The following is a 16567-nucleotide window of genomic DNA, read 5'->3' on the forward strand; positions in this document are numbered from 1 at the left end:
CATTTCACTCTTCCTTGAATCTTTCCTTTGTTATATAGGAATCCTTCGTGTTTATCCCGTGTCTTTTGAATTTCATGGCATCCAAAGCAATCATTCAAAAAGTGTAGACAGAAATCAGTTAAATTGTTGAACCCATACTGCCCATTTAAATCTTTGTGTTCCTGTCAAGTTCTTTTCTTGGAAGTTTCGAATTTACATGATACAAGAAAAACAGCTTTTTTTAAAAAAATGTGGAACCAGTTTTATGGAATTTACTTCCTTTTTCATTAAAAATTGAAACCTCTTTACCTAGATTTAAAAAGTCCCTTAAAGCCTATCCCAACAGGCGTTTGGATGTGAGTTAGCAGTGTGTATGGGATTTTTGCAAGGGTATGATGGTGTCTTTTAGTGGGGGAAGGGGGGAAATTAACTATGGGGAAGCTTTGGGGATGGGCTTTTCTTTTTATGATGAAGTTCTTTTCTATTTAATTTTTTTTAAATATTTTTATTGTAAACTGTTTTATTTACTTGTAAGTAAGATAACGGTATAACAAATAAATGAAACTTGTAACCCACAGTGATTCATGGAAGGGAATTAATATCAAAATATTATCTACATAACTGTAGCTCAATAAGTCAGAACTGAAGGAATATAGATATGTATTAAACAAAATCAAGGAAGGTGGAGACCTCTGTGGGACCTTGTAATTTACATGCCAAGGTGTTGATATCTCATTGTCCTATTGGACTGAATAAGATAGATTGGTTACAGAATCTATAATCCAATTCCTCCAGCGTAATAACCGATCTACCACCAAGCCGTCTTTATTCATAAGCAAAAGTTCATGGCACAGAAATGAAGTAAGGAGACTTGACACAGCTGTGTTTCAGCAACAGTGCCTACGTCAGGAGTTAGTGTGCTAAATACCGTGTTATTAATAGAGCTTAATGAGCTATTGAAGTAATAAAAACCAAACTGCTATACACTAAGAAAATTTATCTCGAAGAAGGCGTAGCATAATCGTTGATACTGAGAGCGCCATGGTGATGCAGCAATTGGTTTGATTGTATTACTTCACTAGCCCATGCCATTAGTGATGCAGCCTTTAGCATGTTGTGACTCCTGATGCGGTGTTGAGTCTATTCAGTTCATCTCTGTGCCACAAACATTTGCTGAGGAGTGTCTTTTGTAGATGAATAAAGGTGGTTTGGGATTGTTTGTTAATTGTCCAGTGTTTTGCCTCATTTCTTTCTGCACACTGCCTTCCATGTGGGGTCTATATCTTTGTTTTTCAACCTCAATTCCTCCAGCAACAATTGGTGATCAAGATAATCAAATCTAGCAAAGAGATCTATCTTCATCAAGATCCACTGGTCAACTTTGTCAACCGATAGTCGCATTTTTGAAGTCTAGATGTCAAAACAAGTCTCGGTACTAAACCAAGGATGAAAACCTGGCTGTGTTTGATTCAGTAGATAGTGAGCAACTGACTTCTGACAATTTAGCTAAAACAGCAATGCTATTGCTAGGTCTATAATTGGAACAATCGTGAGGGCACTTCTGTTTGGCTTCAGCATGACTAGGCTGTTGGGTATATTTACATGTGAAAGAAGAGCCAGCACCAGTTTAGCCAGCCACAATGTCATATATTCAGCCAGGGCCTGTGTAAGAGTTATGCGGTCCAGCTGAATCTCAGGCCAGGATCACATAATGTTTTTGAGTTAAAAAAATACCTTCCCCCCTCCCTCCAGCCCAGGGCCAAACCTTTCTCTCCCCCTGTGTAGGTAACATCCCTTCCCTGTTTTCTGGTTTCATCTGTGTTGTTGTTCTGGATTTTGTAGGGATAATAACTGAGAGTGGATGTCTGTCTTACAGATCGTAATCTCCCTGACTCTAGTGTAGTCCATCTATTCTTGGGTTGTTTTATTACTTCATGTGCAAATTTCCCTTCAGTTAATCTCCCTTATTTTCTACATAACTTCTGTTACTGGACCTTATCTGCCTTAGTATTTTACCTCCTCTTATCCCCTAAGCTCTCTAGTAAGATGTTTTATATGGATTGTGTTGACATTGGAAGTAGAATAATATGAAATAATGTATACTGTTATTTGAATTATTTTTACTACCGTAATTGTTTGTTGCCTATGTCCTGGCTATATTTGCTATTCACCACATTGAATGAATTTCTTTAAAAAAACAACAACTGTGAAGTGGTGTGGTGATTGTGTTAGAAGACTCTTCAAGGTAATATGCAGAAATAAAACAAAAACATAAAGGAAAAAAAAATAGTGCCTTTTTTATTGGACTAACTTCCCCCCCCCCCCTTTACAAATGTACGCAAGAGGTTTTAAGTGCTGAATGCTCTGTGTAGTTCCAATACTCATAGGAACTATGTAACTGTCAGCGCAGAGTATTTAGTGCGCTGGGCGGCGATAAAAACCTCTTGCAGCTGCATGGTTTTCTAAAAAAAAGGGGGGGTGAGGTTAATGTAGTTTATGAATAGTTTTCAAAGGTACTGTAACTCCTTCTTCCTCCTTGAAAGCTAATCATAAACTACATTAATCTCCTCCTTTACAAAGCCGCGCTAATGTTTTTAGCATCTGAGCTGTTACTGCCGTGGCCAGCGTTAAAAACACTAGTGTGGCTTTGCAAAGGAAGTGGGTAAGTTATCTACTTTGGTTGACATTTGTACTCTATTCCAGGTGTAAGGAAGTGGATGGTAAAGGAATGAGCACTTTCTCACTGAGGGTGCAATTTAGCTGCCTAAAAGCAGGGGGTGCCACACAGCAGATTTTGAGTCAGAGGGGTGGGTCTCAGAGGGAAGGAAGCTTAAATGCCCCTAGAAGCAGGAAATAGAGAATGAACAAATATATTCCCATCCCTGTCCCATAACTTCAAACTATGGCCTCATCTGCACAAGCCTCGAACTCTTACGATTTGTTCTCGTGTCATCTTCTATAAAGGAGGTCTTGAAGCAGGCAAGAGAGGTCCTGAAGGCAAGGATCCTCCCAGCATGTTTTACATTACATTGGTGTCTTCTATCCCGCCAATACCTTTCAGTTCTAGGCAGTTTACAACAAGAATTGGCCTGGGCATTCCCAGGGAGATTTCAAGGTTGATCGGGATCTGGGGAGGTGTGTTAAGGTTTTGTTAGATCATTTGACAAATTTCTTGAATAGTATAGTTTGCAGTTCTTTCCTGAATGTTTTGTAGTTGGGTGTCGTGGTCAGCAGATTGGAGAGGTGGCAGTCTAGTCTTGCTGCAGTCTAGTCCGTCATATAGTTTTTTGCTTTGCTTGCCTTTGATTGGGTGGTGGGTAAAGTATGCTTGAGTTCTCCTTGGTCTGGCTGTGTTTTTCCTGATTAGGCGGTTGTTCAGATAGCTTGGTCTGTTTCCGTTTAGGGCTTTGAATAGGGTGCAGTAGAATTTGTATTGTATTCGTGCTTGTAATGGGAGCCAGTGTGAGTCTTGGAAAGTGCTGGTAATGTGGTTGTATTTTTTCAGCAAGTATATCAGTCTAAGAGCAGTATTTTGGACTGTTTATAATTTTTTTAACATGTTGGCAGGGCATGACAGATATAGTATGTTACAATAGTCCAGGAGTCCTAGGATTAGCGCTTGTACTATGAGTCTAACTTGTTCGTTGTTGAAATATTGTCGGATTTACCTTAAGTTGCGCATGGTTATGAATGCCTTCTGGACCATTTTGCTGATTTGAAGTTGTATGGTGCAGCCTTTGTCTACCATTATTCCCAGCAGTTTTAAGTTGGGTTTTAAGGGATATATGATGGAGTTTATTTCTAGGTTTGTTATGGTTGGGGTTTTGGGTTTTTTCTAGAAGTAAGAATTTAATTTTGTCTTGGTTCAGCTTGAATTTGTGGTTTCTCATCCATTGTGACACTGTTTCTAGTGCAATGTGTAGCTTGTTTGTTGTGTTGGGGGTGGTTTGGTCGAAAGGTAGGAATATGGTGATATCATCTGCATAGCTGTATGAAGTTATGCCTAGTTTGTCTAAGCATGTGCCAAGGTGGCTATGGTAAGTGGCTACCTTGAGTGTCTATGAAGAAGAGGTTACAGTAAGGAAGGAGAAGCTCCTTGGGACCTAAATTAAGATACTCTGAGAAGTGACTGTTTCATCCTGTGAGAGCTTATATCTGGGACAAGCTGCAGGATCCCTGACTTATGAGTGAAAACATTATATAAGTGAAGTTTGAAACCTGTTGGGGACAGAGTATAAGGATGGTGTTTGAGATACTTTGTTGAGAGTATAGAACCTGTGAAGAAACAAGCTTGTTTATTTTTCACCTTTTGTGTGGAAATAAACATTTCCTTTTCACCTTTTCACTGTCCACTGTTTGCATTTTATGAGGAGTCCAGTCCTTCTGGTCATTCATGAGATTGCACCAGGTTTCAGTTATTCTTAAGATGTCTAGATACTTTTCACAGGTGACATCCTGGATCATTGGGGAATTTCTGTCATTTAAAGTTCCATCAAATAATAGGGAGGTATCAGGGATAGTTTGGGAATGGCAGAGAGGTGGTTGCTTGGTACTGTTGGGCATTTTGACCTTTTGCATTTACATTCTCTCTTTAGTGGATGAGAATTACAGTTTCCATATCTACACACTAGTAGGATCCTTGAGGTCTCTGTCTTCTGACTGAGACACATTCTTGATGTTGTTTCTTGTGCTATTAGGCACTTTCAATCAACAAACCAACTGGACTAAAGGTCTCTATAAAGTCAACAGTCTTATGTGGTGTTGGATGCTGAAAACCTAAAAGTATCTGTGGTACAGCAACTTTTTAAAGGGTTGGGTGTTCTGGAGACAGGCATGTACGCTTTTATTCTGATCTTTGCGGGGGTGTGAGGGAGTCCACTTCCACATTCTCCTTCCCCACCCCCTCCTGCCACATGCGTGTCGCTTCTCTTCCACCGTATCCCTGTAATGTTCCTGGTGCAAGCAACAACCCTCCAAGTTGCAATCATGCCAGCGTCGGCTCTTCCTCTGAAGTCACTTCCTGGGCGCAGGTCCAGGAAGTATGTCAGCGGAAGAGCCGACACTGGCACAAGCAGGTTGGGGGTTGCTGCTTTCACCAAGAATATTACAGAGGTACAGGGGAAGGGAAGCGGCATGCATGTGCAGAAGTGGGGAGGTGGGCAAGGAACACAGTGGGCGGGGAGGAGGATGGGTGCCTGCGGCAGATCACTGCAATCCCCTTTCCCTTACTACATCACTGGTCTGGAGGCAGAGTCAGGGCAAAGCTGGAAGATTTGTGGGCACCGATGTTACTCAGTGTTAGTGCCTGAATACCTAACCAGACAGATAGGACCACATAAAAAGCAGTCATATCTTTGCATGGTTTGCTATGTGAGTGCCATCATTGAATATCATCTGGCACCTTCATAACTTTTAGGTCTGCGAAAGACCTGGATATTCAATGCCATTGTCTGAGTGTAGACCAGCATTGAATATCCTGGTCTAATTCAGCCCACTGACCATCCAGGGCTAAGTATTACCCAGATAAATTTCAACTCACTGTTGTTATTGTTTCCGCTTTGCAGTTTCTGGTTCTGATGTCCTGGATGGTCCAATCCATGTAGGTTTTTGGAGGCTTCTTCTTTTGTTGTCCAGTTGGGCGGCTGGCCATGTTTTGCATCTCATTACTATGCAAATATTCTAATGCAACTTGTGGTGATACACTGCAAGTCGTGTTAGGGCTCAAAAACCATGATAAAATAACCACAAAGGGGGTCCGGGGAGTCCAGGGTGGTATCCTCTAGGGATGGTCGGGGGTCCAGAGCTCTTTGCCCAGGAGCAATGCCCAATCTCTCCTGGCCTTTCCAGTGCCATCATCAAAATGGAACCCCTAGCGATTGTAGTACCATATAAGACCAAAGAGTCTTGCACTCCAGACCACCACCTGAGGACCCCACCCTGTACCCTCTCTGGATCACCAATGATGATTCAGGTAGTCACTAGGAGGGGTGAGTACGCGGGGGGGGGGGGCATACATCCAACATATGTTACCTTTGTAAAACCAACAGAAGTTAGATTTAACAAAACCAACAGAAGTTAGATTTAACAAAAAAAATTGTTATAATTTATAATTTGTAATTCATAATTTAAATTTGTCTTATTGTGATCTACTCTAAATCTTATTTGACTGGATGTGGAACAGAAGAACTCTGATTAGATTAGATTGTGTATACTAGGCCAAAGCCGTTTGATGTCATAGTGAGGTTTTGGTTGTCTGTTATCTCTGACCTATATGTCTTACTTACACTTTTTTTCTTGTTCTGTTTTTTTTCTAGTTTATAGTAAATTGCTGCCAACTACTTCTGACCAACCATCAACTTCTGTGCCCTCCCAAGCTGTGACCCTTCCTATCAGCTATCGTCTCTCCAACACCCGGCTGGCCTTCTTCTTGAAGGAAACACGCCAAAGCCTTCCATGGAATAGCAGCAGTAGCAGTCCTCTGCAGCGCTCTGAGCCTTTTGTGGTTTTCCAGACAAAGGAACTGCCTGTCCTCCATGTTTCTCTGGGGCCATTCAGCACAGGCCAGGTCCTCCCTAAGGAGCTCTTGCAGCCCTCCAGCACCTTGGAGATTCCAGACCGTTTGACTGTAAACTGGAAAGTGCGAGCTTTTATCACCCAGCAGCGTTTGCCAGCTTCCCAGCCTATTGTCCAGGTGCTCTTTTATGTGGCTGGCAGGGATTGGGATGACTTTGGTGTGGTGGATCATCTCCCATGCGTCCAACTGCATGCATTCCGTGATGTCCGAGAGATCAAGAGTTCCTGCAGGCTGCGTGGGAGCCTAGCAACTTGTCTTGTCCAAATGGAGCTCCCTCACACCTGGTTTGGCCCTAGTGCTGTGCCCTTGGGTAGGAGAAAGCTGCCAGAGAATTTAGACATAAGTGCTGAGACCCAGCAGGTGGATCTGTTCTATACATTACATGCCCCCAGTAGTGATGGAGGGTGCTTTGGAGAGTCCCCTTCACGGAGAGGAACAGCAGCTAGGGTAGAAGGGCCAACCCAGCATCCCTTACTGCGCATTGGCAGCATAAGCCTTGTCCAGCTGCCACAGACACAACAAATGCAGGAGCAACACCTGGATAACAATGTCTTCATCCATCTGCCGGATCGACCTCTGAAACCAGGAGAGGTTCTCAGTATTGTTTTGTATCTGATGTCAAACTCAAGTGTGGAACACTTCACACTCAGGTATGTCTCTCACTCTTTTACTATAATACGTGTCTATCAGTCCACTTGCCTTCTTTCTGTAACAGTCTGTATAAATCCATGCCCCTAAGCTACAGTATTATTATGCAGCTGTTGAAAATTTACTCTCTGTGGTATACATGGGTGGAGGAGGGATGATATTTGAGAGTCCACTGTCTCTCACACTGTTGGAAGGACTGTGGGCTAGATTCACTAAGCAAACCGATTATGTACCAACTGGTTTGCAACCCGATTCACTAACCTCTATCCTGATCATCCTCCGATCCGCGCATGCAAATGAGGGGAAACGGCATGTATAGTAGGCAAGCAGCAATTCACAAAAAAAAACTGCAACACCGACTGGGCTGCCTGATCAACAAACAAGCGACCGCTGGGGACCAGTCGTTCACGTCATTTCCGATTGCATCTCCAGCTGTCTGCCCCGAGCGCCACCCTGCTCTCTGCCCCGACTCTCCTGCTCTCTCTGCCCCGAACATTGCCCTGCTTCTGCCCTGGCCTTCTCCCTCAGTGCAAGCCCGTGGTTTTAACCCATGAATTTAAAGCAGGTTAAAACCACAGGCTCACTGGGCTTGCTAGTGTTTTGCCCATAGATCCTTCCACGACCTGCTTTTCTCCCCTCAGCGTTTGTGCCATTGCTCCAGTGCAGCTGAGTTTGGTGAGCTGAGACATGTCTATGCTGCCTTCCTTTGGTTTCACCCAAGAGCAAGTGGCCTGCATGTGCGAAGTGCTGCAGCAGGGGGGGAACCTGGAGCACCTAGGCAGGTTCCTCTGGTCCCTGTCTGCCTGTGACCACCTCCACAAGCCAAGGTGGTGGTGGCCTTCCACCGGGGCAACTTCTGAGAGCTCTACAAGATCCCGGGAGCCACCAGTTCTCGGATAAAAGTTAAAAGTAGTAAAGAAAAATAATTAAATAAAAGGTCACTGCTATAGAGCAATCCGGGCAGTCGATTGGGGGCGTGATTCCGATTGCCCTCATTTGCATGAGGGCAATTCATGAATCAGCCCCCCGGACACGGATTGGATCGGATCGGTGTCCTTAGTGAATCTGGGCCTGTGTATTCCAACTCCTTGGTCTTATCTAGATTGTGACTAGGGTGTTTCTGTCCCAGTTAATCTCCTCTGATATTGGAAGAATACTGATATCTCAAAGTTACTTTTGTTCCAGCCAAAAAAAGATGTTAGCTTGAATCCCTCCTTCATTTAGCTGCCCTCTGAGTTCCTGTAATGTTTGCCCTGCAGTATAAGATGCCAAAAACAGATTCACTTCCTTCCTCTAATGTTCATGATAATTCTATTATGTATTATGTAGCTCCACTTCTGGACAGTCATGTTAAACCAGTTGATCAATATTCAAATGTGAAGGTCATTGCAACGCTTACTGTTGCTGGCAAGACTAGCCCCCAATATTTAGTACTGCGAGAGGTTGGGCAGCCATTTACTTTAGCAGCCGCAAGGGGCAGGAGTGAGTGGCCTTCGCTCCTGCCCCATTGACTTCACAGGACCCCTAAAGATATCAGATCCAGGGGGCCTACAGAGATGGAAGGGGTTGGTGGGGGGGGGTGTATTCTAGGAGGGAAAGGGGGTTTGTGACTTGTTGGCTGAGGTGAGAGGGAAGAAAGGAGGGGCTTTATCAGGAGATCGGGGAGGTAAAAAAAAAAAAGTTAGCTAGGTCAGCCAAAGTTTTTGAACTCTCCTAACTTGACCAGCCTAGCTCTGCAGGTACTGACACTAAATATTGCTGGCACCCTCATCCTCGCCAGCTCCTCCCCAGTGCCACCCCCCTGTACCACCCCTGACCTGCCCACTTTTGATATGCTACTGACTATTGTCGATTAGGTGGTTCAGAGAGATTTAAGTGGCCTAAAGCTTCTCCAGCTCTCTAAAACGCTCTTTTTTGTGTGTGTGTGTGGGGGGGGGGGGGGGTAAACAAATTCTGCAGCATTTAGATATACAATGCAGTGTATAGCCAATCCAATACCATTATCAGGATAGCAATTGAGACTGAATAGATATGTTTTAATTAATCATGTCCACAGAGGCATCTAAACTAAAGCGTAAGTTTGAAGAACTGATCATCTCCATAAATTGGAGCTCGACTCGGTTAACAATCATTGGTAAGAATTGCATTATAGGAAAAAGACCAAAAGAAGTCAATGACCACTAATGGTGCCTAAGGTCAAAGTAGGCATGGTTTACGCTGGAAATGACCTTAGATACCGCTAGGCACCTCTATAGACGTAATTCTCATCAAACATAGGCTTCAGTAAAGTAGGCCTGAGAAATCCCGGCTCCTACGTTACCGGCTCCTAATTTAGACATAAGCATGATTGACATATGGCTGGCGCCATTTTTGGAGGCGCCGGCCAATGTAGGTGCCGTTAATAGAATTTGGGCCTATCTCATAGCTGCACCGTTTAAGGCAGAGCAGCCCTTTTACTGCTGTAACTAGACCTCATTGCTATGTGATAGTGTTTGAATAATGCCATCAGGTATATAGAGATGGTGAGAAGCCCATACGTCGCCCTATGCCCACCCTGGCACTATCGAGAGAGTGCACTATACAGATAGTACACGGAAGGGACACTTATCTCGCTGCCGCTAGATCAGTGGTTCCCAAACCCTGTCCTGGGGGACCCCTAGCCAGTCGGGCTTTCAAGATATCCCTAATGAATATGCATGAGAGAGATTTGCATATAATGGAAGTGAAAGGTATGCAAATCTCTCTCATGCATATTCATTAGGGATATCTTGAAAACACGACTGGCTGGGGGTCCCCCAGGACAGGGTTTGGGAACCACTGCACTAGATGGACAAGTGCTTTTGAATATTGGGTCGAAGGAGGTCTGCTTATTTATTTGTTTCATTCATTCATCTGTCGACTTTCAACCATAAAAATTAGGGTTACCAGACGTCCAGATTTGCCCTGACATATCCTTCTTTTCGAGGACATGTCCAGGGGTCTGGAAGGCTTTTCTTAACCCGGTACTTTGTCCGGGATTTGAAAAGCTTCCTTGAAATTGCATCAGGCAGCAAGGGGCGGGGCTAGTGCGGGATTGAGGGTGGGAATGGGATGGGTGGAACTGGGTGGGGCTAGGGGTGGGGCTAGGGGTCTGGATTTTACTAAAGTAAAATCCGGTAACCCTAATAAAAATGGCTCAAAAAGTTATACAATAACTATAAAATAGAAGAAAAGTTTTAAACTAGTAACCCAATAGATTACAATATTATCACTCTTAAAACTTTTAGAAAAATTGCAAGAGGACCTTGGGAGACTGGGCATCAAAATGGCAGATAAAGTTCAAGTTCAATAATATTTATTAACTTATTTTAAAATCACAAATAACTTCACTTTGCATTTATATATTTTTAAATAAATGTTTTAAATTGGTATTAATAGTTTTTAATTTTATCTGTTAATTGGATGATATAGGATATTATGTATTAGAAATTTTGCTTTTGTTTTCTATCACAGTTCTTCCAGTTCCTCAAAATGGCAACCCCTGTCATTATATAGGGAAGTTTGTTATTTTGGGCAGATATTTGGCTTTTAGCCCTCATTAATGGGCCTCTTTTATCAAACTGCGCTAGCAGTTTGTAGCGCAGAGAGCCACGCTGAATGGCCTGCACTGTTCCCGACACTCATAGCAACTTTATGAGCATCGGGAGCAGCGTGGGCCATTCAACATGGCTCACCGCGCTAACAACTGCTATTGCAGTTTGATAGAAGAGGCCCTTAGTCTTAGAGATGGCGGAATCTACCTAACTATCCCCCTCTTATGAACGCATAATGCGGGTTTTAGCGACAGCAGCGGCGATAGGAATTCTATGAGCGTGGGAGCACGTAACGCTGCTGCTGGCGCTAAAACCCGCGCTCTGCCTTTATAAAAGAGGGGGTGGGGTATGGAACAGACTAAGCCAGGATTTGATACTGTTGGTGGTTTCCTAGACCCTCTCTTCCAAAATTCAGGCTGTAGCTTGCGCTAATTGCCTTGTGCAGATCTACTCATACATCATGCACAATGTCCCTGCCTCCATGTGTCTATACATTTCATGTACAACAGTAATTTAAATATGAAATGCTAATAAACACAACACATTCAAAGCGCAGAGATAATACAGCACACATACAGGGATTGGAACGAATTCCATAAGTCATGCTCTACCTGCTTTCCCTACTTGTTAATTTTCTCTATCTTTCAAAAGGCCACAGAAAGCTCAATTTTGTGTAAGTTGTCTAATTAAAAAAAGAGAAATTGAAGTCTGGATATTCACAGCTTGTGATTTGTGAATGTGGAGCCTTTTGTAAAATACATATAAGGACACAGGAAATACACATGTATTCAAACTCTTCTTACTGCACTCACTCAGCTGTCTCTTACTATCTCTCTTCACTTATCGCCCCCTATGATCCCCCCACCCAAATGCTTCACTCAGCTACTAAGTCCTTCCTATTGTGCCCTTCTCTTCAACTGCCACCTCCAGACTCCCTTCTGCCTTGCTGCACTGAATGCCTGGAAAAAGCTTCCCGAACCCCTACGGCGGGCTCCGTTTCTGATAGTGTTCAAGGCCTAGTTAAACGTCCACCTCTTTGAGAGTGCTTTTGACTCCTAACTCCTCTCACCTCACCCATCCCCAACCCTATATGTCTGTCTGTCCAAGTTAGATTGTAAGCTCTTCCGCGCAGGAACTGACTATAAATGTCAAAATGGACAATGCTTCGTACGCCTTTCAGCTCTAAATAAGTGATAGGTAGTACTAGTAATTGTACAAAGAAGAGAATAGAAGGCAGATTAACCTTGTAATTTTTGAAGTGTGTGAAAATGGCAAAAACTTTTATTTGCACCATGTCAGCTAAGGTAAAGTTGTATTCCCACTGATTGGTAACCTGCGTGGGGTGTTTTTCCTCTCGAGGCTAGCAGAGAACACATAGAGGAACATATTAATGCCACACCGTGGTGTACCCTAGAGGGAGATATTTAGTTTAAAAAGCAGCCAAAATGACAGAACTGGCTAGAGGGAGAGGCACATCCTTGGAAACTTGCATTTACAATCAGGCCATTTGTTCCGCTGTAATTGTTCTGGCTATTAGCATAAGCATATGCTTGTCCATGGTTTTCTTTATTGGAACTAATGTGGTAGCAGCCTTTGATTAGCATGCCGGGGAGGCAGCGCAGACCTCTAATTCATGCACATTGGTGTGTAGGACTTGCCAGATTTTAGACTTCTTTACAACCCCTTCAGTTTTGTCCTTTAATTCCTTCCCCTGTAAAAAAGTGACACTTTTGTCAATCTTTACGTGTGCTTTGCAAGGAAACAGCAGCCATGAATTTTCCTGACACCTGTAATCTCCACTTTCTGCTCTCTGCTCTTTGTAAGCATGTTGCCATTCATCCTTTTGAGAGCTCAGATTTATTTATATCTCGAGAGCCGAGGTGAATTAGGTTGCTCCTTGGGACTTTTGTGCCCTGAAGTTCCAGACGGGATGAGCATAACATGGGATGTGGCATTTTTGAGCTATAAAGCTCTGTCCTCTTATGGGATAATGTCTCTAAGTGGGGAAATATAGCAAGTAATACTATACTACTATCCATTCAGTCGTGTCCGACCCTTGGATACTCTGTAGGCCAGTCCTCGCCATGCTCCCCTGTTTTCCACAGCTTTTTTCAATTGTATTGTATTATATTGTATTGTGTTTATTATTCGCCAAAGTGAGGGACAAATGAAAAGACATTCCAAACATCAAACCATACAAAAATAAAATGAAACATAAAACAGTTAACAGTGATCATCTTCAATATAAACAGCATCCGGAGGAGACAGAATCCAAGATGGCTGCTATTAGCTTGCTGCAGTAAGGACGCCACCGATTTCCAGCCTTACCTCGAATAATTATGCCGAAAAGACGGGGAAAGAACGCTGATGGTGCCTCCTGGCGACCGATAGCCCCTTCGGTCACAATCGATGACCTTCTTTGACGTCTACAGCAGGAACAAGGAGCGTCAGGGACTAGCCCGCTTTGAACGCCGCTGGGGAGTACTGCAGCAGCGAAAACCTCAGGGCTTGATGTCACCTTAAGCCCCGAGATAAGGACGCCACCTCTTCAGCTGCTGCCGTAGGCAGCCAGCTCTCAGTGGGATCAGAGAGCACCCGAAGAGGAAGCACTCATCTCGGGAGGCCAGGATGTTGGAGGGCTCGCTGACCGAGACATCTCAGAGTGATTTGTTCACTCTGCCAGGACCTGTGACTGGGACAACCAAGGCTGAGGGGATACAAGACTTCATTGAGGTAAACCAAAACTTAGAACAACCTCTCACCACACAAGCATATCTTTTTTCAGCTATTAAACCTCCAGAAGTCACCCTTGAAGCATTATGGGATTTGGTGGTAAATTTGGGTAACTCCTTAAATCCCCAAATTAAAAATTTGGACAGAGAAATAAAAGAACAGAAAGGAGAAATAAATTTCCTAAAACAAGATATATCATTGCTAAAAACAGATGTACAGAAGATAGACAATGAATTAACATCAGCAAAAAAACAATCAAGACTTATTGGTTAAAGGCAACATAATTTTGAGGAAAAAATTGGAAGCTCTAGAGAATAATAGTCGAGCTAATAATTTGAGGATTATAAATTTTCCTAAGATCTTATCGATTTCCCCACGAGAAATGGTAAAGCAATACTTTATGGAGATCTTACAAATTCCTGAAAGTTCTTTACCTCTTCTTACAAGGATATACTATCTTCCTGTTAAATCCCAAGTGGAGAAAAAAAAGAAAAGGTTGGGGAATCTCAGGACAAACAATTGGACATCTCAGCTATACTGGAACAATCGGATAGAGAAGTGGCTATCCCAGCCACCCTCTTGATGTCTGTGGCTTTGGCTCTAGACAAGGATTGGATCTTAAAACTTTTCTTCAAAAACAGATCCAAGGACTTCCTGGGATACCATATCTAGATATTTCCTGATGTCTCCAGAGAGACTCAAAAAAGAAGAAGAGAATTCTTAATGTTGAAACCTGGAGTGACTCAAATAGGGGGGTCTTTTCTTTTTGAGATATCCATGCAAATGTGTAGTCAGATACCGCTCTTTAAAATATGTTTTTACTGACCCATCTCAGTAAGTTTTCTCTTAATGAAACATCTTGAGAATGGAACAATAACTGCGCCTAATATTAAGGATTAGTTCACTGTGCTGCAGTAGTTATACGGCTTTCTTAGATAAATATGTGAGTTTAATTTCTCTACTCTTTAAGTCTTGGATCCGAGATTGGAGAACTAGTGTCTGATCAATTGAGTTTATCTTATGTGTTTTTATTTTAATAATTTGAAGTATCTTTCAAGTTTTGAAAGTTAATTTAAGTTAATATGGTTTGATTACACTTTTCTGTACAAGATGTTTATGCTTGGCAATTGTTTAAAATTGTATAAATATATAAAAAAAATATACACAGCATCCTCCCCACAACCACAACACAATCATCTGTGTTGTTTGATGTTCATTCCCATGTCATTCTTGATGGTATCCAGGCAACGGGCCGCTGCTTTTTTATTTATTCAATGTTCTATACCCTTCCCCCAGGGGAGCTCAGAATGGTTTACATGAATTTTTTCCCTGTCTGCCCCTGCGGGCTCACATTGAGCAGCATGGGATTTGAACCAAGAACATAAGAATTGCCGCTGCTGGGTCAGACCAGTGGTCCATCACGCCCAGCAGTCCGCTCATGCGGCAGCCCTCTGGTCAAAGACCAATGTTCTAACTGAGACTAGCCCTACCTGCATACATTCAGGTTCAGCAGGAACTTGTCTAACTTTGTCTTGAATCCCTGGAGGGTGTTTTCCCCTATAACAGCCTCCGGAAGAGCGTTCCAGTTTTCCACCACTCTCTGGGTGAAGAAGAACTTCCTTACATTTGTACGGAATCTATCCCCTTTTAACTTTAGAAAGTGCCCTCTCGTTCTCCCTACCTTGGAGAGGGTGAACAACCTGTCTTTATCTACTAAGTCTGTTCCCTTCATTATCTTGAATGTTTCGATCATGTCCCCTCTGTCTCCTCTTTTCAAGGGAGAAGAGGCCCAGTTTCTCTAATCTCTCACTGTACGGCAACTCCTCCAGCCCCTTAACCATTTTAGTCGCTTTTGGACCCTTTTGAGTAGTACTGTGTCCTTCATGTACGGTGACCAGTGCTGGACACAGTATTCCAGGTGAGGGCGTTCCATGGCCCGGTACAGCAGCATGATAACCTTCTCCGATCTGTTTGTGATCCCCTTCATAATCATTCCTAGCATTCTGTTTGCCCTTTTTGCCGCCGCCACACATTGCGCAGAAAACTTCATTGACTTGTCGACCAGTACTCCCAAATCTCTTTCCTGGGGGGTCTCTCCGAGTACTGCACCACATTCTCTCCCTTGGCAGGAATGATCTTCACTCCTGTACTTCACTCTTCTCACTTACACTGTGCCTCCTAAAATTCATAAGGTACGAATATAATATGCCCAGGTAACATATGTACTTGGAAATTTGTTTCAATAGGCTACATTTTCTTGGTCTATATAGGTCTAATAAAACCAGGTTCATAAATTTAGGCTCCCTATTTTCAGCTGCAAATGCAACCTTAAATTAGGAGCCTAAAAGTTCAGCTCCTAAATTTAAGAATTCAGTGAAATTTTGAGTAAAGGTTTAGGAACTTGGGGGAAATTCTGTAAATGGCATCTAAAAAGATAGACGCCCTCACACCTGCCAGCCCCTAACTTAAAACTTAGGCACCTGTAATGTAGGCCAGGATTGTAAAGGTTTTAAAGACCTTTAGAAAATTGTGCCTAGCAGCGCCTAAGTCCTTTTTCACCTCAAATATGCTTTATCCCAGGACAAGCAGGCAGCATATTCTTGACTGATGGGTGACGGCACCGACGGAGCCCCGGTACGGACACTTTTAGAGTGATTGCACTCTAAGAACTTGGAAAGTTCTAGAGACCGCACCGCGCATGCGCGAGTGCCTTCCCGCCCGACCCCGACGCGCGGTCCCTCAGTTTCTTAGTTTCCGCGGAGCTAAGAAGTCGCATTTTCAACGGCTGTTGAAATATTTTTTCATTCGCCTTCCCGCTCGCGTAAACTTTTTCGGGTTCTTTTTGCCCTTCCGTTTTTTCTTTCTTTTAAAAAAAAAAAAAAAAATTTCTCTTATTTTTGTCAAGTTTCTTGATTTGACCCGGCGGGGCCTACTGCCATCATCGAGGCCTCGGCCTTCGATTTGGCAGAAGCCGTTTTTACGTTCATGCCCCCCCAGCCCGGGTTCAAGAAGTGCCAGCGGTGTGCACGGCCTATTTCCCTTACAGACCCGCACAACTGGT

General features: G+C 43.2%; 1 protein-coding gene across 3 annotated transcripts in view; it reads left to right on the forward strand.

Moving 5' to 3' along the window:
• TMEM132E (transmembrane protein 132E) overlaps window positions 1-16567 on the forward strand; it is a 714010-nt gene that overhangs the window by 566147 nt on the left and 131296 nt on the right. For all 3 annotated transcript variants that reach the window (XM_033921532.1, XM_033921531.1, XM_033921533.1), the window contains one exon: window positions 6294-7203. In XM_033921532.1, coding sequence (XP_033777423.1) covers window positions 6294-7203 — 910 coding nt within the window. The remainder of the gene's footprint in view (window positions 1-6293; window positions 7204-16567) is intronic.

Source organism: Geotrypetes seraphini, chromosome 15, assembly GCF_902459505.1.
Source record: "Geotrypetes seraphini chromosome 15, aGeoSer1.1, whole genome shotgun sequence".
NCBI lineage: Eukaryota > Metazoa > Chordata > Amphibia > Gymnophiona > Dermophiidae > Geotrypetes > Geotrypetes seraphini.